The 22,149-nt window shown below is 37.3% G+C and overlaps 1 protein-coding gene across 6 annotated transcripts; it reads left to right on the top strand.

Annotated features, from left to right (window-relative positions):
• The first annotated feature begins 1,210 nt into the window (after positions 1-1,210).
• Positions 1,211-21,998, top strand: GORAB (golgin, RAB6 interacting). 6 transcript variants are annotated; one of them, XM_032463761.1, is made up of 7 exons: positions 1,529-2,273; positions 3,844-3,941; positions 5,970-6,084; positions 8,862-9,210; positions 11,432-11,533; positions 14,324-14,464; positions 20,259-21,998. In XM_032463761.1, exons 3-7 carry the CDS (start codon positions 5,982-5,984, stop codon positions 20,716-20,718), a joined length of 1,155 nt encoding a protein of 384 aa, XP_032319652.1. In that variant the 5' UTR covers positions 1,529-2,273; positions 3,844-3,941; positions 5,970-5,981; the 3' UTR covers positions 20,719-21,998. The 6 variants fall into 6 exon arrangements, with proteins under 6 accessions (XP_006173313.2, XP_032319651.1, XP_032319652.1 ...); XM_032463759.1 differs by lacking the exon at positions 3,844-3,941 and adding an exon at positions 3,682-3,804; XM_032463760.1 differs by lacking the exons at positions 1,529-2,273; positions 3,844-3,941 and adding an exon at positions 1,274-1,383.
• Positions 21,999-22,149: the final 151 nt, after the last annotated feature.

Here is a 22,149-nt window from a genome sequence, read left to right as displayed (position 1 = left end):
TTTCAATAGCATTTTAATTTTTAAATGTTAGGAAAAAATGAGTCCACATTTAAAACGAAGCATTTGTGCACACCTATATTTCAGAAATCGCTTTTAAGTTTATAAGCTTAAAAATCACAAGAATTCCAAATATCCTTCACCTTCTAATCACCTATTGAAGCCTGAAATACTCATTCCAACTCTTTCCTTGGCGTAGTGTTTTTAGTCTACTCCTTTATTTCAATTTGTTTAAAAACACTGATATACTACAGCCAAAAGCCACACCTGGGATTTTTACACGTAAGCCAAAATAATTTGTTTTTAAAACGCAACCTAGTGAGACAAGAAACAAGAAAAATTAAATAACTGTTCTCTTTTAAATCACCCTGATTTATATGTACTTTGACAATGTTTGCATCTTTTAACCTCCGAAATTTTGCTTAAATTGAGAAAACGGAAGTCCAAAAAATTGTTCTAAGTAGTACCAGGACATTGACATCAGTTCTACAGGCAGAAGTCTAGGAAAAGTTTTTCCATTTCCCCAGTGCCCACGTTTGATGATCCTCTTTGAACATAAAAGCAGATGAGAGATCATTTTCAAAGAGGGACTGAGACATCCCTTAGGTTACAGATTAGCGAAAATCAGGCACAAAACATCAAGAAAACATCCCACAACCTACAGAAGTCTGGGAGGCATTGAGGCCTTTGGGAATTTACCTACACTGTTAAACGTGTCTGTTCCCTTTCCACTAGTATTCCCCAGTCCTCTGAATTTTTTTTTTTTTTTTTTAATAACTAAAAGCCTAAATCTGAACATTCATGAGTCAATCTGCAGGTTGATTTTAGTGCAGTTTTGGAAGAAACCCCTACTAGCCACGCAGCAGGGTTTAACCCCTCCAGGGCCACCAGGTAGAAGGTTCCGCCCCAGTAAATCCACAGTCTCAAGAGGCAGTTACATCCTCCCTTCTCCACCACCTACTCGTAGCCACTTCCTCACTGCCTGTTTATCCCCACCCTTTATTCCCAGCGCTGTTTCTCCCTTTATCCCGTGAAGCGATAACCCAACGAGCATAGGAGACAGGGAGAGAGAGTAGAGCCAGGTGAGGGGAGATGAGTGTCTGCGCGGCCGAGCCTTCCCCAGGAAGCTTGTCCGGCACTGCTGGAGACAGCCTCGAGGGGAGCCGGGTCCTGCGGCGGGGGAGAAGGGGCCTGGTGGCCAGGGCTCGACGCGCTGATTGGCTGCTCAGCCGCGGCCGGGAAGAACCCGGATGTGCCTGGCCGCCGTGTTGGCAGTCGGGGCTCCGAGGGTTTGGGTGTTCTCGGCGTGCAGGCAGCCGGGACGGATGGCGCACGGTTGGGCCGGCTTCTCTGAGGAGGAGCTGAGGCGACTGAAGCAGACGAAAGGTAAAGGGACGTGTGTGCTGAGGACACGGCTGTTCATTCTCGGGTCTCTTAAGGGAAAGGGGCGGGACTGCAGTTTTTCAGGGGGGAAGGGGGCGGGGACGAGGGTTCTGCGTGTCAGAGGAAGGAGCGCTAAGTGAGAGGACTGGATTGAGGGGGCTCCAGCGGTGGATGTTCTGGAGCCACGATGGGGGTGGGGGCTGGGGGAACAATTCCAGAGTTAGGGTATCTGTTTCAGGGATTTGACCTTTTCCTGTGAAAGAAATGGGACTTGGGAGAGGAAGGGAACCTGTAGGAGAATTGCTGCACAGATCAGTGTTGGAGGGTTGAGGCCAGGATAGGAAGGAGGAGGGTCCCGCACCGTATTAGAATTGTGATGAATTTATATTAGAAGCAGACTGTGATTGGGAGAAAGGGAGCACAGGGGTCTGAATAAATGCAAAAGGTCGGTCATCTGGAGCCTTGCATTCACTTCTGGTTGCCAGATGATACGGTTCTTTCCAGCTCTTGAGAGGCAACAAACCAAAAGGGCCTTTGAGAGGTTAGATGTGAAATAGCTATCTATCTGCTGACTTAGGTGTAAGCTAAAATTTTGTGCTTCCTTCTCCAGCTGTGTAGCATAATCATTGAGTGGACTTGTACTCTTTTGTTATCTTTTAGTGACGGAATTAAGTTTGCTGATATTTAATGAGAAACTCGGGGTAATATGAGGTGTGCTTTTTTGGGTTGAAATTTCATAAAGTTCTGTATGGTGATCTTGGTAGTGCACACCACTTCTGTGGGCTTACACCACTCTTGGTACCTACCATAACTTACACACTCCGGAAGAAAATTAACTAAGCCTTGCCATGCCTTTTTATTAGAGTTTGTGAGAAAATTGGGGTGTTACTCAGGTAAGCTTGTGCGTTTTTAGCGTGGTTCTGAAAATAACCCAGGGCTGACAAGTGCAAAAGGAAGTAAATTTGTAACATAAGGTCAGTGTAGCTTATATAGATTGAAGAAATTTTGACCAGTCCAAAGGCCTTTAAAAACCGTATCATAAAAGTTATACTACACTGCATAATTAACTGATAGTTATATATTCAGATGTATAGAGTGTTATTAGTACCCTTGTTTCTGGTCTGACCGGAACTTACAGGTATCAGCTTCTGCATTAGGGATGCTAATATGAACAGGGCATCATCCCTGTCCTCAGAGAGCTTGTAGTCTAATGAGGAGACAAACTATAATATAACGTAATAGTAGATGTTGTACAAGAGTTTGCTACACAGTTAGCAGGAGCCTTGCTGTGCTGGGGGTTGGATGGAGCTTGGCAAGATTTCATGCAGATGATGTATTAGCAGAGATGAGTTTACGGGGTGGGGGGACTGGTGGGGGGGACTTAATGTCGAAGTTACCTCTGCAATTTTGGGTAGACAGGGAGTGGAAGGACTTTAACTTCCAGACCTATCATTTCAGTGAGGTGTTGAGAGCATAGACACCAACTGACTAGTCGTTGACCACCTTGAGGACAGAGAGAACTTCTCAGTATCTTTGTATACTCAGAACCAAACACAGTGATCGGTATATTGTAGATCTCCCAGTTCTGCCTCTAAATCTTTTTGCCTTGGGTTTCTCATTTGTAAAACTAAAAGAGCTGGATCTTTAATTTTTAAGACTCCTTCCAGCTGTTCTCCAACCTTAAAAAATATAGTTAAATAATTTATGAAGATGGAGTTAGTTGCCAGCAAAAATAAGGACAACAGTACTCTGGAGAAATCCGTATAAGTGTTAGGGAAGGTCAGAAATGTTCTTAATACTCTTTTTATATTGTTTATAATATTAAAAAGCTGGAAACAACCCAAGTGTTCATTAACAAGGGAGTAGATAAATAAATTGTGGTATAATCATCCAGTGGGCTACTATACAGCTAGTGGGAATATATGAACTGTAGTCACATGTATTAGCATGTATATATTTCATAAACTTAATATATAAAAAGAGCAAATTGTAGAATAATATATACAGTCTGATACCATTTATAGAAGGCCAAAATCATACAAAGCTGATATATTCTTTCAGTATTATAGGAAATATATAAAGAAAATCAGAAAAATGAAATACAAAATTCAAGGTGGTAGGAAGGCAAGGGAATATGATCAGGAAGGGGCAAATATATAGGGACTTTCAGAGGTATTGGTAATTATGAATTCAGGTTAAGTCAAATTAAGCTGCAGTAACACATAGTCCTAAAATATCACTTGTTTAAAATGATGAAGATTGGTTTTTCACTCTAGTTTCATGTCTAACCTGGGTTGATAGGACACTCTGCTCCACATAGTCACTCCACCCACACCATGAGTTAGTGCTGGCATGTAGGAGTTCACTATGGCAGGAGGGGGAAGAGATTGAGAATCGAGCATCGGCAATTAAATGCTTTCACCGGTAAATGACATGTGACACTCCTACTTGTATTTCATTTAGCAAAAGCAAGTCATGTGACTTGGAGGACAGGAAATAAAATTATCTTGTGTGTTCCAAAAAAGGAATTACTGATAGAATGTTCTATCCTTGAACAGCAGGTGTGTCTACTATAATGTTTTATTTGTTAAACAGTGTTATTTTTTATAATTCATACAGGTTGGACATGTATATATGACAGATACATCTTATTTAATGTATGATTTATTTCATAGTGAAAAAATTGGAAATAAGAAAATTAGTGCAGCTACAATGCTGTCAATTTCTAATTAATGAAAAAATGAGTTCTTTATTCTTGATACTAGCTCTTTGCTAGTTATATTATGAGTATCTTCTTACAGTGTGTAACTTATCTTTTAACATTTATCTTTTGATGAAAGTATTTAATTTTAATATGGGCAAATTTGTCAGTCCTTCTTGTGTAGTCAACATTCTCTTTGTCTTAAGAAATTAGTGCCCTACCATGAGCTCTAAAAGATATTAATCCCTATTTTCAATTGAGTTTTTAAAAATCATTTTTATTATAAGCTATAACAGATTCAAAACATTGCATAAAGAAATATGTTTCTAATGAGTTTTAAAGTGTTAATATGACGTTTAAGTCCTTAATCCATTTGGAGAGTGTTTTGTTTGTTTTTATATGGTGTGAGGAATAGATCTATATTCATATAAAGTTAAATCAACTAGATATAAAATTTTAAACAAATATTTGTAGAGGCAGTATGACATAAAAAGTAAAGGAAGGGAATGATCAACGCATGATCCAAATGCTGGTTGTCTTGGGTGGAGAAAGCAGGGCTTAACTAAAGGATACAGAGCAAAGATCACACTCAGAGCCTGTTTGCGTAATTTAACCCAAAAGTGTGTTGTCTTGTTTTTTTTTTTTTTTTTTTTGATTATCTGTTCTTTAAAGTTCTTTTTAAATTAATAGTGGTGATAATCATTAATGCTGTTTACCAGATACTTCTAGTTCACTTCTCTTACCCATATGTTCCTGTAGCCCTTGTTTCTGGGTCAGACCAAGTGCTAGTTCAGCATTGAATTGTGAACAGAAGTGTTATGTCACTGCTGAGTCAGAGCAATTAATTCGTGAACCAAGACCCTCCTGAGCCCTCTTCTCCCCTGCCGTGGGGGCTAGCAGCACGGAACGGCTGTATAGTCAGCCTGAAGCCCAGAGACTGATCAGCAGAAACTCCCTGCTGGCCTTCATTTGGCACATGGCATTAATGGGAAATAAACCTTTGTTGTTTAAAACTGCAAAGATTCCAGCTTTCTTTGCCCCTACAGCATAACCTAGATTTACTTGATTGATATAGTTCCCTATATTTTATATAAAAATCTGAATTTTTATGGTGAAATATCAAAATGTCTGATAACACTGACCTAAATTTTTTAATGATAGCTGCTGTTTTTTAATCGCTGGAGGTGGCTATGGACTGCCTCCTTTAAACTAGACTTGTGCTCCAGGTTTACCATAGTCTTCGTTGATACTTGCAACCACTATTGTAAGTGTGTAAAACAGTATGTTCCATTTTTTCCCCCAATGCTTTTAGAGCAGTTTTAGGTTCACGGCAAAATTGAGAGGAAGATACAGAGATTTCCCATATACTCCCTGACCCCCTACACATACATAGCCACCCCCATTATCAACATCTCCCACCAGAGTGGCACATTTGTTGTAACTGAAGAACCTGCATTGAGCCGTCTTGATCACCCAACCCCATAGTTTACATTAGGGTTCATTCTTGGTGTCCTACATTCTGTGGGTTTGGACAAATGCTTAATGTCATGTATCCATCATCATAGTATACAGAGTATTTTCACTGCCCTAAACATGCTCTTTTCTCTGACCATTCATCCCTCCTCTCTCCCCAACCTTTAGTAACCACGGATTTTTTTTTTTCACTATCTCCATAGTTTTGCCTTTTCCAGAATGTCATATAGTTTGAATCATACAGTATGTAGCCTTACCAGATATCTTTCCCCACTTAGTAATATGCAGTTAAGGTTCGTCTATCCTCTACATGACGTGATAGCTCATTTATTTTTAGCACTGAATAATACTTCATTGTCGGTATGTACTACAGTTTATCAGTTTACCTACTGAAGGACATCTTGGTTGCTTCCAGGTTTTGACAGTTATGAATAAAGCTTCTATAAACATCCATGTTCAGGTTTTTGTGTGGACATTAGTTTTCATCTCCTTTGACTTGATACTAAGGATCATGACTGCTGGATTGTATGGTAAGTATATGTTTAGTTTTGTGAGAAACCACCAAACTGTCTTCCAAAGTAGCTGTACCATTTTGCACTTCCAGAAATGAATGGGAATTCTTGTTGCTCCACATCCTAACCAGCGTTTTGTGTTTTCAGCATTACAGATTTTTGGCCATTTTAATAGTTGTGTAGTGGTATCTTGTTTTAATTTGGACTTCCCTGATAGCATATTATTGAGAATCTTTTCATATGAATATTTGCTATCTGTACATAGTCTTTGGTGGCTAGACACCTGTCAAGGTCTTTGACCCAGTTTTTAATCAGGTTGTTTTCTTACTGTTGAGTTTTAAGAGTTCTTTGTGTATTTTAGATAATAGTCCTTTATTAGCCGAGTCTGTTGCAGATGTTTTCCCCCAGTCTGTGTCTTCTCCCCTAGATGTTGTCTTCTACAGAATAGAAGTTTTTAATTTTAATGAAGTTCAGTTTACCAGTTATCCCTTTATTATGGATAGTCCCTTTTGGTGTTGTATGGGGAAAGTCATTGCTATGCCAGCTGTCATCTGGCAGTTTTGTTATCTTTTAGGAGTGATCTTCTAGGAGTTTTGTAATTTGGGGTTTTGCATTTAGGGCTGTGATCCATTTTGAGTTAATTTTTGTGAAAGGTGTAAGGTCTGTGTCAGCATTCATTTTTTTTGCATGAGGATGTCCAGTTTCAGCACCATTTGTTGAAAAGAATATTACATTTTTGTTCCATTATATTACCCTTGCTCCCTTGTCAAAGATCAGTTAACTGTATTAATGTGGGCCTATTTCTTGGCTCTCTGCTCTATTCCATTGACCAGTCTGTCCATTCTTTTGCTTATACCCACTGTCTTGATTACTATAGTTTCATAGTAAGTATTGAAGTCAAGTAGTGCCAGTCCACCTTTGTTCTTGAATATTGTGTTGGCTATTTTGGGTCTTTTGCCTCTTTGTATAAACTTGAGAATCAGTTTGTCAGTATCTGCAAAATAACCTGCTGGGATTTTGATTGGGATTGCAGTAAATCTGTAGATCAGGTTAGAATGAACAGACGTCTGGACAATACTGAGTCTTCTTATCCATGAACATGGAATATCTCTCCATTCGTTTAGTTCCTTGATTTCATTCATCAGTTAGTTTCCCTCATAGATCTTGTACGAATTTGCTTAGGTTTATACCTAAGTATTTCTTTCTTTCTTTTTTTTTTTTTTTGAATACTAATATAAATGTAATAATGTTATTGTGTTTTTATATCAAATTCCACTTGTTCATTGCTGGTACATTGGAAAGTGATTGACTTTTCTATATTAATCTTGTATTCTGCAACTTTGCTATAATGATTTATTAGTTCCAGAAGTTTTTTGTCATATGTTCAATTTTTAAGTGGCCTGATTTGTTGTTTGGGGGTAAAAATTAGCATTTTAGTTTCTATGAAAATGCAAAATAAAATGGAAGCTGTATTACTGACTTTCAGAGGTATATTAGTAATTTAGTTAATGAGTAACTGGGAGGTAGGAGGCTCAATGACATTTTTCTATGGTGTAAATTAAGATCAGCCAAGAATAAGTTCCTGATGCAAGATAAAGAACAGTACTTTGTGTTTCTGGCTGATGTCAACAGTAATAATATTTTACTTTTCACTATATGTCTGTCTTTTAAAAATATTTTATTTACATATCTCTTTTAATTCTTACACCAACTCTGTAAGTTAAATAGAGTAGGTAAATTTTCAACCAGTCTGACAGATGAAGAAACTGAGGTATAGAATAATTAATTGACTTGCCTAAGGTTACTGAGCGGAACAAAAGCAACACCAGAACTGTGGCTTGAGAGCTTTTAACTCTCCTTTGGGAAATTTAAATAGTAAGCTTGTGTTATTTCAAAGGTCAATATGCAGGATTTATAGGCCCTGTTTGAGTTCATTTACAAGGACTTATCAGTTTCCTTCCGCGGTATTTTGCGAATAATACCACTTACAGATTGTATTAAATGTAGCGTGAATGTCAATCAAATTCTGCAGTTATCTGTCCTACAAGATTAACACTGGTATGGACAATCCAAAAAGTACAATTGAAGTATCATCATTTAGTTCATAATGCTTTTAAAAAAAATTTCTCCCAGTTGTTTTATCTTCCTCTATTGCTTTGCTCAGGCTGCTGTTAAAATGAGCTCACATACATTGATTAAAGGCTAACTAGACTTTGGGGACACAACCTTAGACTATCTGGAAGATGAAAGAAAACAATTTAGAGTTAACTAGCATTCCTAAAATTAAGAGGCTTCCTTCAGTTATACTCTGTGTGTAATGTCTACCTATGTATTGGATGACCCTAAGATCTGTTAAAATTTGAGAAATTGAAGCCCATTTGAAAACTCAATTACTGTTTTATTTCAGAAGAGCAAACAGAACCATAAATGAAATTTAAGACATATCAGAGAGTTCATTTCTCTACCTACTTCGGTCATGTTAGTTGATTCTTTTGACAGCACATCAGGTTGAAACCTTGCATTATATTCTAAGGCCTTACAAACAGATGGACTTCCTTGAAGATAAATTGAGAGCTGGGATAGTTTTTGTTAAATATTAACAGTACGATTGGAGAACTGTCAAAACTCTGCAGGAAGCTGGCAGTTTTTTCCCTGGGCTTTTAAGATATGGAAGGGGAGAGGGGGACCTGTAGAATAATTATCAAAGTTTAATGTTAATGCTTTATTTTCTTAAGGAAATTATAATTATTTGCTGCTCACAACTGGAATTTTCCTCCATTCTGTTCTATATATAGATCCTTTTGAACCACAGCGGCGTCTGCCTGTGAAGAAAAGTCGACAACAACTTCAGCGAGAAAAAGCCCTTCAAGAGCAAAGCCAAAAACTTGGACTTCAAGATGGGTCAACCTCATTACCTCCAGGGCAGCTGCTTTCCGCACCAAAACAAAGCTTTAACACTCAAAAACCACATTCTTCGCCCCCTGCTCCCCTTACACTCTCCTCTCCTGTTGGTGATGGAAAACCACAGGGTACTGAAAGTCAACCAGGGGAACTGGGACTTGAGAATTCCCATGATGGTCACAAAAATGCTGAGGTTCTGCCTCCAAAATCAGATTGCAAGTTGGAAAAAAAGAAAGTGGAATTGTTAGTAAGTCTATATATCCATGAGACTTTTTTCCATTTTACCTTTTTCCCCCCATTGGGCTTTGAAGAAATACAGTTTCAACATTTTGTCTGTTTTGTATTTTAACTTAGAAATGTAATGAATAAACTATTGAAAAACGGCTACCATCTAAATATAAGTTGTCAGTGTTAGCATTTTTATGTTTTATGTTATTTAGTCTTCATAAGTTGTACAATGCATGTTCATTATTTTTACTTCCCAGATGAGATATTTTGGACCCAGAAAAGATGCTGCATTCCCCAAAGTGAATACACAGCTAATAATTAGCAGAGTTGTGTCCACATACAAGTCTCTCTGGATCCAAAGTGTATGCCCTTTACGCTCACCAGAACCAGTTCTTATATGTGTAGTGCTCCTCCCCAAGTTGAACCCCGTCTTCAGCTTCCAGATTGCATCTCCACTGGCCCAGAAAAGGATACTTGTAAAGAAACATGAAGGGGTGGTCAAAGGAAAAGTATAGGAGATTGAGGGGACTAATTAAATAATTCAGCTGCATCATTAGATTCCTTTTTATTCTTTATGTAATGTGTTTGTATTAGAAACTATCTCCAGAATTTAATTTAGCCACATTCTTGTGGAAATTGCTATCTTATAACCCGTGAATTCTTATAATCAGAATTTTTTTTTATTATATAGTTTATGTTTGAATAACTACTCTTTATTCGTTTCCTCCTGATTTATCACTCATGGGAAAGAAAGAATGGTATTTGTTTCTGTTTTCCATTTTCTGAGTCTTTCTATTTCAAAATGTCCTACATTTCCTAATCTCAGATATTTTTCCAATCTCTGCTGATCCAGATTCTGTACTGAGTTTAAAGTGTTTCCAGCCCACCAGGGATTTACAGCCAAGAAATCATTTTGACAAGAGATATAAAGCCACATGACTTATGAGACCAAAATTAGACAAGTGCATACATTTAGTGTCTTTTAAGTGTAGTTTACCAGCAAAGTCCCAAGACAATTGAGAGTGGGTGTACAGGTGGAAGGGTTAAATTGAGCTGGAAAATTTAGATTGAATGTCATTAGGAAAATTATTATTTTTTTGGTACTTGGAAAGATTTTCAAAGAGGACGTAAAATCTCTGGAACTGTTGTTGAAAAAGAGGCTGTAAGAGGGGGAAAGGAAAGCTATATCTGACATCTCACTTCTCTGACAGAGGCAAAGGACAGGCCAGAGAATAGTAGAGAATGAAGGAGGGGAAGAAGGACTTGAAAGCAGAAGATCCCTGCCTAGTGAGTTCCTTGATAGTGTACACCACCAAGACCCCCGAAGGAGAGATGCCCCGATGAAAGTAATGGTCAGAGAAAATCCAGGTGTCGGTGTTGCAGACCGTTTGGGTTAGGGTGCTGGGTGAGCTGAAACTAAGCTATCTGGTGAGGAGATGCCCACAGTAGTAAAAATGAGAAATGCTAGCACCAAGGTGGAGGCTGTAGGAATGGAGAGAAAACGATAATTTTACAGTTTCTCTAGGTCTGAGAATAGAGATTTTTGATATAATAGCTGTGAGAAGTGACATTAATAGGAATCAGTAGCTTCATCATTACCTTGTTTAATTTGAGTTGACATTACATTTATGAATTTACAGGAAATTTTAACATACTTCATTCAGAGTTGGGTAAATTGGAAGACAATTCCTGTTTTCAGATCTTTGGAGTTTTTCTTTAGCCCAGCTTTCCAGTCTTAACTCATAGTGTTTCACTCCATTTAAAAATGTTTAAGAGCTAGAAAGAAGTGAGTAAATTGAAAGAAAATATATGAAATAAATATTGGTTGTTGTGCTAAGAGTATTACATGGTTATAGAGAACTAAGATACAACATGACGTTACTTATAGGCCAATTTATTTTGCTTTCCATTTTACCTATAATACATAATTAGTTTAAACAAGTTTCTTTGTACTCCTAAAAAATACCAGAGTACTCTGGCTTCCAGTTTGTGGGTTCCTAGATTATATACATATAATGGATTTCAAAGGGCCAATTTATGTAGGCCTTCTTTACTTCCAATCATAGTCTTTGTTCCTATTAGAACAAAATAATGAGCTGCAGATGGGTTCCCTTTAAGAGGGCTTTTGAAAGAAAATATACATAATCCGGTTGATTAAATTTTATACTTAGGAACTGAAACTGGTAAGGTGTGGAATGGGGCTTCAGAAACTCATTTTTATACTTTTGCTCCCTAGGCAAGAAAAATCTCGTTGGGAAGTCCTCCAGCAAGAACAGCGGCTGATGGAAGAGAAAAATAAACGTAAGAAAGCTCTTTTGGCTAAAGCTATTGCGGAAAGGTGAGGCACCTGCACCAGGAGAGGCTGTTTGTAACCTGTAATCAGTTCTGTCGTGTTTTGTATTTCTTTTCCAGTGTCTGTTCTAATAAATGACATTTTCTTTACAACTATCACTTTTAAGGCCAAGTAAACAAATTATGTCTTGCAAATTATACTGAAATTCCAGTCCTGGTTTATTAAGGAGACATTTTTAAGCATAGATCATAATAAACTTATGAATACAAGTGCGATTAAAATTTAGGGATCATCATCAGTGTTTTCAGTTTTAACTGTCTACACATTCATAAGGGAGCGGTAAACAGCTATCAGTGTAAGTAAATTAGCAATGAATGCAGGTTTTAATTTTGACATAGACCTTAATCATCCAACGTGTAGAGGAACAAAACTATTCCACATAAGTGATTTAAGTCTTTATTGTATTTCCTATGGTCATTTTTCTTAATGTGTCCTGCCCCCACGGATAGAAGATACATGATGTAGTCCAACTTTTTATCGGTGACTCTGGATCGTCATTATGAGCATTGTCCCATGTTATGTACAGTTTTTTTCTCACCCTTCTTTTCCTTTACTCTCTCATATTGGCCTCGAACAGCAACATTCCTGTTTGAGCCACTTTTCCCATCCCTCACCCACTCTTCTCTTTTAGTTTGTAGTTTCCAAGCCTAGTCAGTAAAGCAATAATTGAGAATAGTGAGAACTAAATGCGGGCAAATATTCAGTGTCATTTTCTTTTTAGATCTCCAGAAAAGTCTCGCAAAGCTATTACTGATTGAAGCTGGTTTATGTGTCGGGGAGGGGAAGGAACAGGGATAGAGAGAAAGGCAGGTGAGGATAGTAACTCAGTCATTTAAAAGTCTACAAGTAGTGAGTGCTGGAGAGGGTGTGGAGAGAAAGGAACCCTCCTACATTGTTGATGGGAATGTAAATTGGTGTGGCCACTGTGGAGAACAGTATGGAGGTACCTTAAAAAACTAAGAATAGAATTGCCATATGATCTTGCAGTTGCACTCTTGGGTATGTATCTGGAGAAAACTCTTAATTCTGAAACATACATGCAAGTTGTGGTATATTTATATAATGGACTACTACTCAGCCATAAAAAAGAATGAAATAATGCCATTTGCAACATAATGGATGGACCTAGAGATTATCATATTAAGTGAAGTAAGTCAGAGAAAGACAAATATCATATGATATATCAATTATATGTGGAGACTACAAAATAATACAAATGAGTCTATATTCAAAACAGAAAACTCACATAGAAAACAAACTTATGGTTCCCAAAGGGTTGAGGGGGGCAGGGAGGAGAGGGATAAATTAGCAGTTTGGAATTAACATATACACACTACTATATATGAAATAGATAACCAGCAAGGTCCTACTATATAGCACAGAGAACTATATTAATATCTTGTAATAACCTATAATGGAAAAGAATCTGAAAAAGTATATATAAATATATATATAACTGAATCACTTTGCTATACAACTGAAACTAACACAGCATTATAAATTAACTATATACTTCAATGGAAAAAAAAGGTTAAAATAAAAAAAAATTTTAAAACAGTAATTCAGGATTTTGAAAGTAATGATTTTTCTCCTCTTACTGGTACACCTTGATCTTCCAGGAAATAGTCAACTTACTGAACTTATGTTTCAAAAAGAAAAACTATGATTATTTAAAAATGATGATTGAAAAGCATTTTAGTCATCCTCACTTTGGAAGAGGTTGGGAAGGCTGTTTACTGGGGATTTTACAAAAAGATTTACAGGCTCAGCACTTCTTCTGTACATGCTTTTGATTTAAGACAGAAAGCACTGATATGGATAGAAATGTAAGGAAATATAACATGATTAGATTATTAATAAATGGACAGAGAGGTACTTGAAGTAAAAAACCGTACAGTTAACTTTTGTAGGCAGAAAACAAGGGGAAACGCATAATGGAGTAGAAATCAGGAGAATGTAAGTTGCCGTATAGTGCTTTTGTTGGGAGTTCTTTTTTCCTGTGAGAATGTGAAATGAAATTTCAAAATGAGTGAAATCATGATTAAAGGTTGGCTTTTGTATTTGTTTATTCTGTTTCTTACGTCGATGATTTAGTTGGGCTTGGTGAGAGGACTGAGAGATGATGAGGTGGGGAAACAAGGGGGAAAAAAGAGTGGTTTTGAGCCCCCTCAAGAGAATTTTGAGGACCTGTACTTTTACCTAAAGAAGGAATCAAAGCAATAAAAGTTTGGGGAAATGAGTCCTAAGAAAATTAAAATCAAATAGATGTTTTCAGACGTATAAAGAAATGGTGTTCAATGTAGGCGTCTGTTCTTGGTGTCCAGTAAGTATCAGACAAATGAAAATGAGCTTAGCAAGAAGAATTTAAGGCTAGAAGTTTGGAAAGCTGTGTTTGATGTTCTAACGTAAAGAGAATACAGACAGGTCCTTTTAGTGCTTATGCTCTTCCTTACGGAATGTAGATGATCAGTGAACTCTATTGCTGTTTCTTTTAGTGTTACTTTCTCCCTTGTATATGAAAACAATATGTACTGATAGAAACTTTGGAATAATAAGGGGAAAAGTGCAAATGCAGGCATAGAGATACACCAGGGTGTTCCTAGCATTTATTTCCATTTTTCTGGGTTTTTTTCCTAATTTTTAAAAAATTATGCATTATAATCATTACTGGACACACAGTAGCTTGCTTTTTTTTTTTTTTTTTTACTTATGTTGTGTATGGATATATGATTTTAAAATGTTTTTGTTTTTTCACTCATGTTCCTTATTTTCTAGATCTAAACGAACTCAGGCAGAGACCATGAAACTAAAGAGGATCCAGAAGGAGTTACAGGCTTTAGATGACATGGTGTCAGCAGACATTGGAATCCTCAGGAACCGGATTGATCAGGCCAGCCTTGACTATTCATATGCTCAGTAAGTTGGGGAACTTGAACTCTGAATAGAGTTTGATTTGATTAACATTTATTATTCAGCTGGGCTGGGGCATTTATGTATGTCACTGTTAACCCTCTTAACAACCCTATTAGGCACTATACTTATTCCTGTTTTATACTTGGTCATGTTACCTCCTCCAGGTCTTCCTTAACCCTGCCCTACCTGTTAACCTTCTTCATGTCCCTGTTAGAGCACTTCTTGCATTATTTATTTATATTTCAGTCTTTCCTGCTAAGCCATCAGCTATTTAATGTGAATGACTTGTCCCCAGATTCTGTGTATTATTCTAACACCAATTCTGTGCTCTTTCTTTGAGAAATGTTGATTGTCTTAGGTTGTCTAGGGATTAGCCTCATTCTCATTTCAGTTTTCATCAAAGAAAGGCCTACTTAATTTTTTTAGAAACCTTTGAGTATTTTAAATACCACTCTGTCTTAAAAGCTCGAACTGTTTTCTCTTGTTTTTCCTCTTTCAGTTATACTCTGTATAAAATGGTTTGCTGTCACAAGTTTCCTTGATTTCAATGATTGGCATTTTTTTAAAGAGAAAAAATCATCATGGAGTATTCTCAAAACAAACTAACACATGTAAAGAATTACACGAACTTTGCAAACAGATAAAAGAGCAAAAAATTAAGTCCAATTTCAGGGTTTTCTGTCCTTTCAGCATTGCTTTAATCATCCTGGTTTGTCCTTTTTCACAAGGAAATGCTGTGTCAATGATTCAGTTTGCGTCTTTCTCTGTAACACTAGAAATCCATCAGAATGCCTCATTAGTCCAGGGTAAACCACAGCATCAGAATGTTTATATAACAATTTAAAAGCGGAAATGCTTGATTGTGGTTTTTAATTCACTGTTTATTGTTTAAGAAAGAGGTTTGTGGTGTCCTTGTGATTTTTGTCATTGTTGTTTGACCATATGCTATTAGACTTAATGGGTTGCTTTTATTAATTGACTGCATAAATTAATGCCATCAGTAGCTGATAACCAGCAGTTCCATTTCTATTAATGAGGTCATTAAGGAGGTAACCAAGATTTTATTAAGATTAAATTAAGCCTAGATTTTTACACATTTTATCCTCTGTAACTTAAGTTTGCTAGAGGAACATTTTTATGCCTTTGTAGCCCTTTATATGAATAATTCACATTATTCTGGATATCTCAACAGAAAAATCATTTGCGTATGTTTTAATTCTATCCTGGAGGTGGCTGGAGAAGGAAGCCTTTCTACATTGAACAGCAGATAAGAAATGTCATAGTTTTAGCCTTCAGAGAACCACATGGAAGGGAGGATTACTGCTTAAAGAAGAAGACATCCCATAGTAGTATATGAATATTTTAAGTGAAATTTTAGTACATTTTTACATAGTAAAAAGATTTTACCTGGTAAATTTTTATATCTCTTAAGCTAAAGATGACAGTTTCTCATGTTAATGATATTGACCTAGTTGTATGTGAATATATTCTTGTTGTACATGTAAGGTTAATTTTTAAAACATAAACTCTTGAATGAAGTCAAAGAGAAGCCGTAGACAATTACAGCTAGAACCAGGGTTGTGTCTTGTTCATGCATAAGATTAAAACAACATTTTCTAAATTTACATCTGTAGTTACTAAGCAGTGATAGATTGGTGATATAATATTATGGTCTAGCTTTCTACTGGAAGGCAATCCCTAGGGCCTTCAGTTTCTGTGGTTCTGTGGGAGATTTCCTAGTTTTGTTTTTTTTGTTTTTTTTTTTTTAATAATAATATGGTAGTTCTGTAGTGCCTGCTACAGTGCTATGTCCACAGAAGGTTCTTGGATATCGAATAGGCCAGAATTCACCTTAAAATTGGTTTCTGTAGAACAGTGTCAAGGTGGACACCTGAGGAGACAGCACTTTGGGCGAGGTGGTCTGAGAGAGTTGTCGCTGCTGCTGCCATTCACAGCTGTGATTATAACGCTGCCATGTGCTGCGCAGACCAGCTTGTAAAACTGAGTGGCTGCATGTGGAGCATTTCTTTAACCCTCAGTATGCCAGGAAAACAGTCATCACTGTTCACCATCTATGTGTAATAGACACTCCCATACACCATGCACATACCTGCGCACATACACATAAAGAAGTGAGAATAAAAAGGATTGTGGGAAACAACTTTAAAGATTTAATAAGACTGTAAGCATAGCACGCCTCTTTTCGTCAAGTAACGTTTGACTCCAAATATTGTAAAAAGCTAAAAGAATGTGGTTATGTCCTTTCAGCATCACAGGACAGTCTGGTTACTTGTAAAATATTGTATGATAAAGTTCTTCTTGTTGAAATTATTAACTCTATGAGAATAACATATTTCCTTTTTATCCTCAGAAATATCTTTTTCACTCATTGATTCTTGAGTTTGAGAAAATTCATCTAGGACTGTTTTTCTGACGACTTATACTCAGATTTTCCTTGTATGGTCAGTTTCACTGTCTAATGTCTAGCCTGTCTCTGCATTGTATTGGTTTCCTGGGGCTGCCATAGCAAATTACTGAAAACAACAGAAATGTATTGTCTTACATTTTTGGAAGCCACAAGTCTGAAGTCAAGGTGTCGGCAGGGTTGCTCTTCCTTCAGGGACTCTAGGGAAGAATGCATTCCTTGCCTCTTCCAGCTTCTAGTGGCTGTCGACATTCCTTGGCTTGTGGCCACATGGTCCCACTGCTTCCTCCTATTTCCTCTCAAAACTTCCTCTGCCTCTTTCTTAAGAGGATACATGTGATTGCATTTAGGACTCAGCTGGATAATCGAGAATAAACTCCCCTCAAAAATCTTTAATTTTGTCACATCTTTTGTCATTTAGGGTAGTATTCCCAAGAACCTGTGAATGGTGTCGCCATTCTTCTTTTACACCTTTTTATTAAACGGTGGTATAACACTTTGGACAACATAGTAAGGAAGCTAAGTGGTGGTGATTTATTTCGTTGTACTACCATCCTTTTAGGTCATTCCATCATTTTTTGTTTTCAGATTATTTTAATTTTTTAGCATAAATGGGAATAATTAATGAGTAATGAGGAAATTCCTAGGGTGATGAAATGGCAGAATATTTCAAGATAAAGGAAAAATTGTATTTTAACAACCCCATAATGTATCTTAGATTTATAAAAGGACCCAGTGGACCCAGACAGTAATTGCAGAATATAATTAGTTTTAGACTATTTTTTCAAAAATGTAAGTAAATTTTCTCTTCTCAGGAAAACTCCTAAGAAAGGATAAATATCAAGATATGTTGATCCTTATAAATAGTTCGAACTGCTCAGAAAAGAGACTAAAAAATTAAAAGTGTTTCAGTGGAACCTGATGGTGTGCCAAGGGTTAATGGTTGAGTTTTTTTATTTATTTTTTTAATATCGTGGATACTGAAACCAAGAGACAGTTTCTAGAATTCTTTAAATAACATTCATTAAATCATTCAGTATTCCTTTAAAATAACAAGACAATTCTGTAATTACATTTCCAGTTCAATATGTCTTACTGTGTTAAGTATAATGCTCTTATTATTCTGTTCCAAAGTATGTCTTCATACTCTCATTTGGTATTATCCACCTGACCCTCAGACTCATAGTGCAGTTTGTGAAACGAATCAATATTTTGAACATAAATCACTCTGTACAAGAGTATATATGCATGTTTCTGGCCAGAAGGACTTTAAATAAATAAACAAAATGCAAAATCTTCAGTGATTTATCCAGGGTGAAAGATCAATGGAAACCTAGGGACCTATTTGCAAATTTTAATTTCAATTCAGCATTCATGAGCCCAGTCAGTAAATCTTTACTAACTGCCTTCATCTGGCTGAGAGAGACCACAGACTTTCAGAGAAGGGAGGGGCAGGATATATATATACCTGTAGAGAATGTTGTCAGAGCTCTTAAGCTTGATGAAAGAACATTCATGGACAGGATATGTTATCCCTGGTCACCATACTGGAATTTTCAGTCTCCGCATGCCTTTTCTCCAGCCTCTTCCACAGGAACCTGGTTGTGTTTTGTATCCATGATGGTGACCCTGCGGCACTCCTGATTAGAACAGAGATGGGAACTCCAGAACATTTAACCCACAGGCTAAAGGGGGTACGTGGCATGGCCTGGCACTAAGAGTTCTTTTTAAACTTATACGAGTCAAGTGAAGCCAACCCAGGCCCTCCCTCTGGAATTTTGGGATCGGAGCACTGAGAGATTGAGTGGAATGAATGTGATGAGCCACAGCTGGTGGCCATATTGGGCTGTGAATATGATAAGAAAGTCTAAATGAGAAAAACTGTGGTTTCTGAGCATTGAAGAGAATCGCCTTTGATTCTGATGACATGCCTGTGAGATTGCCTCTTGTATCCTACAATAAAACACACTTTTCACCTGAGCTAGTATGACTGAATATCTGTTCATAACATCCAGAAAAAGCCTTCCCCAAAACAGGTACGCACATCGTAAATGGCAAAGGCAGGTTTTGAATGCTGGGTTCTCTAAAAGCAAAGCCTTTTATTTTTTCACTATATTTCCTTCCAAGTCAGAGAATCTCACATAAGGAGACATACCTGTGTCCTTTTTGCTATAATTCTAGTACTAGAAATTATGTGTTGCATTGAGTTGATATAGGCAATCATAACAGGTGAGACAGCATGGCCTTCACAAATGTTAGTGGTAACTAAATAGAATGGTTGGTAAGTGGGTTCAACTTCTTTTGTGGGCAAAAAGAAAAACAATACATTATATGGAAAAGGCAAAAAAGAAAAGAAAGAAGATCACAGGGTGACTTCCCCAATAGAATTACCCTGCTTCAAATAAGACTGTCATTACCTATCTATCTATGCAGTTTCTATATATGTAACTATAATAGACTTCTCTTAATAAAGTCTAACAGTGGTCCGTTGTTGCAGAGTGGAGAAGTTGAGAAGAACTTAACCCTTCAGGAGACATTTAGTAATGTCTGGAGACATTTTTCGTTATCACAACCAGCAGGTGCTACTGACAGCTAATGAGAGAAGGCCAGCTTGCTGCTACACACGTGCCCCACAACAAGAATCATGGCCCAAGTTGTCAGTAGTGCCAAGGTGGAGAAATCCTCCTTAAACTTACCCTAAAGTTTTCTATTTTCATTAATGTTTACTCTTTGCTTCCCCCAAGTATCATTCCCCTGGGTGTGCTCTGTCCCGTTTATATTCACCTCCCAATCACTGTCCATGTCCTTCACCCAAATTTCTCTCCCTTTTCTAGTACATTCATCGAAAGAAACAGATTTTCTACTTTCTCCATCTCTTACTGTTTTACCTCTCATGAGTGTAACCAGTTGTGCGCTGGAGCCGGCTTGCACTGGATCATGAGAGAGAGATTGTGTACATCTCCCCAATTCTGCATTCAGTGCCACACTGATAGTTTGAAATTGGCCTTGGTGATAATATTTTTACTGCAGAAATTAACAAACAGCTACAAATTAGGACTCTCCCCCAGTGGAGCTAGCACGCCTGAATTAACCCTCTCAGCCTGCTTTCATTCACACACAGCCTGGTGAAGAAGAAATGAGTGCAGAAGAATTGTCATATTAGGAGAGCCCAAATGTGCGTGCTGTGCAAGTTTCAGCAGCAGGAGCCTGTTTTGTCTGATAAGTAGACAAATGTTTGTAAAGCCGTATTTTCATCATATTTCATCAATCATTTTTTCTGATTTTGGAGTTTAATTGTTGTTTCCAGGCCCTCCTTTGAATCTCTTTTTTAATGGAAAACTAACGGACCGCTCTTTGTACCTGTCCCTGCAGGAAGCGGTTTGACAGGGCTGAGGCAGAGTATGTTACGGCAAAGCTGGATCTGCAGCGCAAGACCGAGCTCAAAGAGCAGCTCACCGAGCACCTCTGTACCATCATACAGCAGAACGAGCTCCGCAAGGCCAGGAAGCTGGAGGAGCTGATGCAGCAGCTGGACGTGCAGGCTGATGACGAGTCCCCGGAGCTCAAGGTGGAGGTGGAGAGATTGCTGCGTGAACAGGAAGCAGAGGCAGGGAAACAGGTGGTTCTCTCGGAGAGACCATCTCAGCCTTGTGGGGAGCGTGTGACATTAGGGTTTGCTGAAGAGAACAAAAAACATCAAGAGCAAGCTGCTTCCCAAAAGGGTGATGAACAGTGTGAAAACACGAATAGCACTCCCCTTCAAAATCCAGCACAGCCAAATCAAGACGTTGAAACGACTGTGAAAGACATTTCAGCTTCTCTGACCACGTGATGTGCCAGTGTTTGTTCTTCATGACTGCCGTGGCACTCGGTAACCTTTCTGTTAACTATTCCATGACCTCTGATAGATAAATGCATCTTTAAAACTATATTAATTTTTGAAGCCATGATTAGTTAGGATAACATGTTTGACTATTCTAAAATCTCAGATTATGGTAGTTTTTTAATATAGGGGCATAGTTCACCTTGATTTGGGTCCAGTTCCTTCATTGTACTCTTATTACTGGGTGAAAACAAGTGATTTAAAGGGATGGAAGGAAGACTACATGGTTAAGAGTGTTTTTAGGCCAGGTAAATACAGAAAAGTAAAGTGAAAAGTGATTCTCAATACCTAATTGAACTCTTAACTTCTCCTGAAAGAAAAGTTGAGAGTGAAAGTCCTGTTTTATGTAATCAGTAAAGAGATACAAAAACTAACATGTGAAACAGAGAGAGTGAGAAACAACTAACAAAGGTGGTGGGTTACATTATCCATCCGGATTTTACTACAGTTGTAAAACAACTGGGAAATTGTAATTTACGGAAAGAACCAGACCACTTAAGCCAGCGTCATTTTTGTTTTCAATTTTCCTTTGAAATAGCTTTAGTTCACAAGCTGAGTTTTGGTTGGTTGATACACACATGCACACAGACACAAACACACATACATATGTCATTTCAGTGTTAATATATTGTCTTTAATCAGCATGTTGATTCAGTTTAGACAATGAAAACATTTCTACAGTGAGACTGAAAAGAATATAGAGAATCTTATTGCTACTTTCGGTTATTTTAAAAAAATGACATATTTTCTTTCTAAAGTCACCTGTAAATGTGTTTTATGTTGGATATAAATTATCCTGTCATAAAACATTTAAATGGTTAAACTGGTGGTTTTCTTATTACTTCAGTAGTTCGTTCATTTCCATCACTAACGCTTGACCACACTACATTGTGCTATAAGTGAATGTGTAAATAAATACTGTAGTTTCATCACAAAATCTATGAATATCACATTAAATTACGATCTGCTTATCAGAAGTTCCAAAAGTACAAACACTACATTTTAAGTCTTAAAGAACTATTATAAAAGAAGAGAAGGACAAATGTAACATTGTATCCATAATAATTTCTGAAAAAGTTGGGGACATCGTATTCTTAAGTGAGTTTGTTTGAGGGTGTTATCTTCTAGTAATGCGGATGAGCTTCGTATTTTTCTATTACGAACTTTGAGTTGAAATTTCATTGTCCAATATGCTCTTATTTTTCTAAGGAATAAACGAGTCTAATGCATTTATTATGTGGACTTTCCTTTACCTTTTAAAAGATGTTTCAAACAGCTTAGTGTATATTCTTAATATCTCCTTTGTATGAGCGTCTGTTAGGGAAAATCCATCAATAAATATGAGGTTCTATAATATTGACTAAATGCAGGTAGATACAC

This window comes from Camelus ferus, chromosome 21 (genome assembly GCF_009834535.1).
Source record: "Camelus ferus isolate YT-003-E chromosome 21, BCGSAC_Cfer_1.0, whole genome shotgun sequence".
In the NCBI taxonomy this organism is placed as follows: domain Eukaryota; kingdom Metazoa; phylum Chordata; class Mammalia; order Artiodactyla; family Camelidae; genus Camelus; species Camelus ferus.
Note: the sequence above shows the minus strand (reverse complement) of the source record. Positions and strands in the feature narration are given on the sequence as shown.

Coding starts and splice junctions, on each gene's coding strand:
- GORAB (XM_006173251.3), top strand. CDS start 1,248: ATGTGCCTGGCCGCCGTGTTGGCAGTCGGGGCTCCGAGGGTTTGGGTG. Junction 1,384..8,861: donor GCGACTGAAGCAGACGAAAG/GTAAAGGGACGT, acceptor TTCTATATATAG/ATCCTTTTGAACCACAGCGG. Junction 11,534..14,323: donor GCTAAAGCTATTGCGGAAAG/GTGAGGCACCTG, acceptor CTTATTTTCTAG/ATCTAAACGAACTCAGGCAG.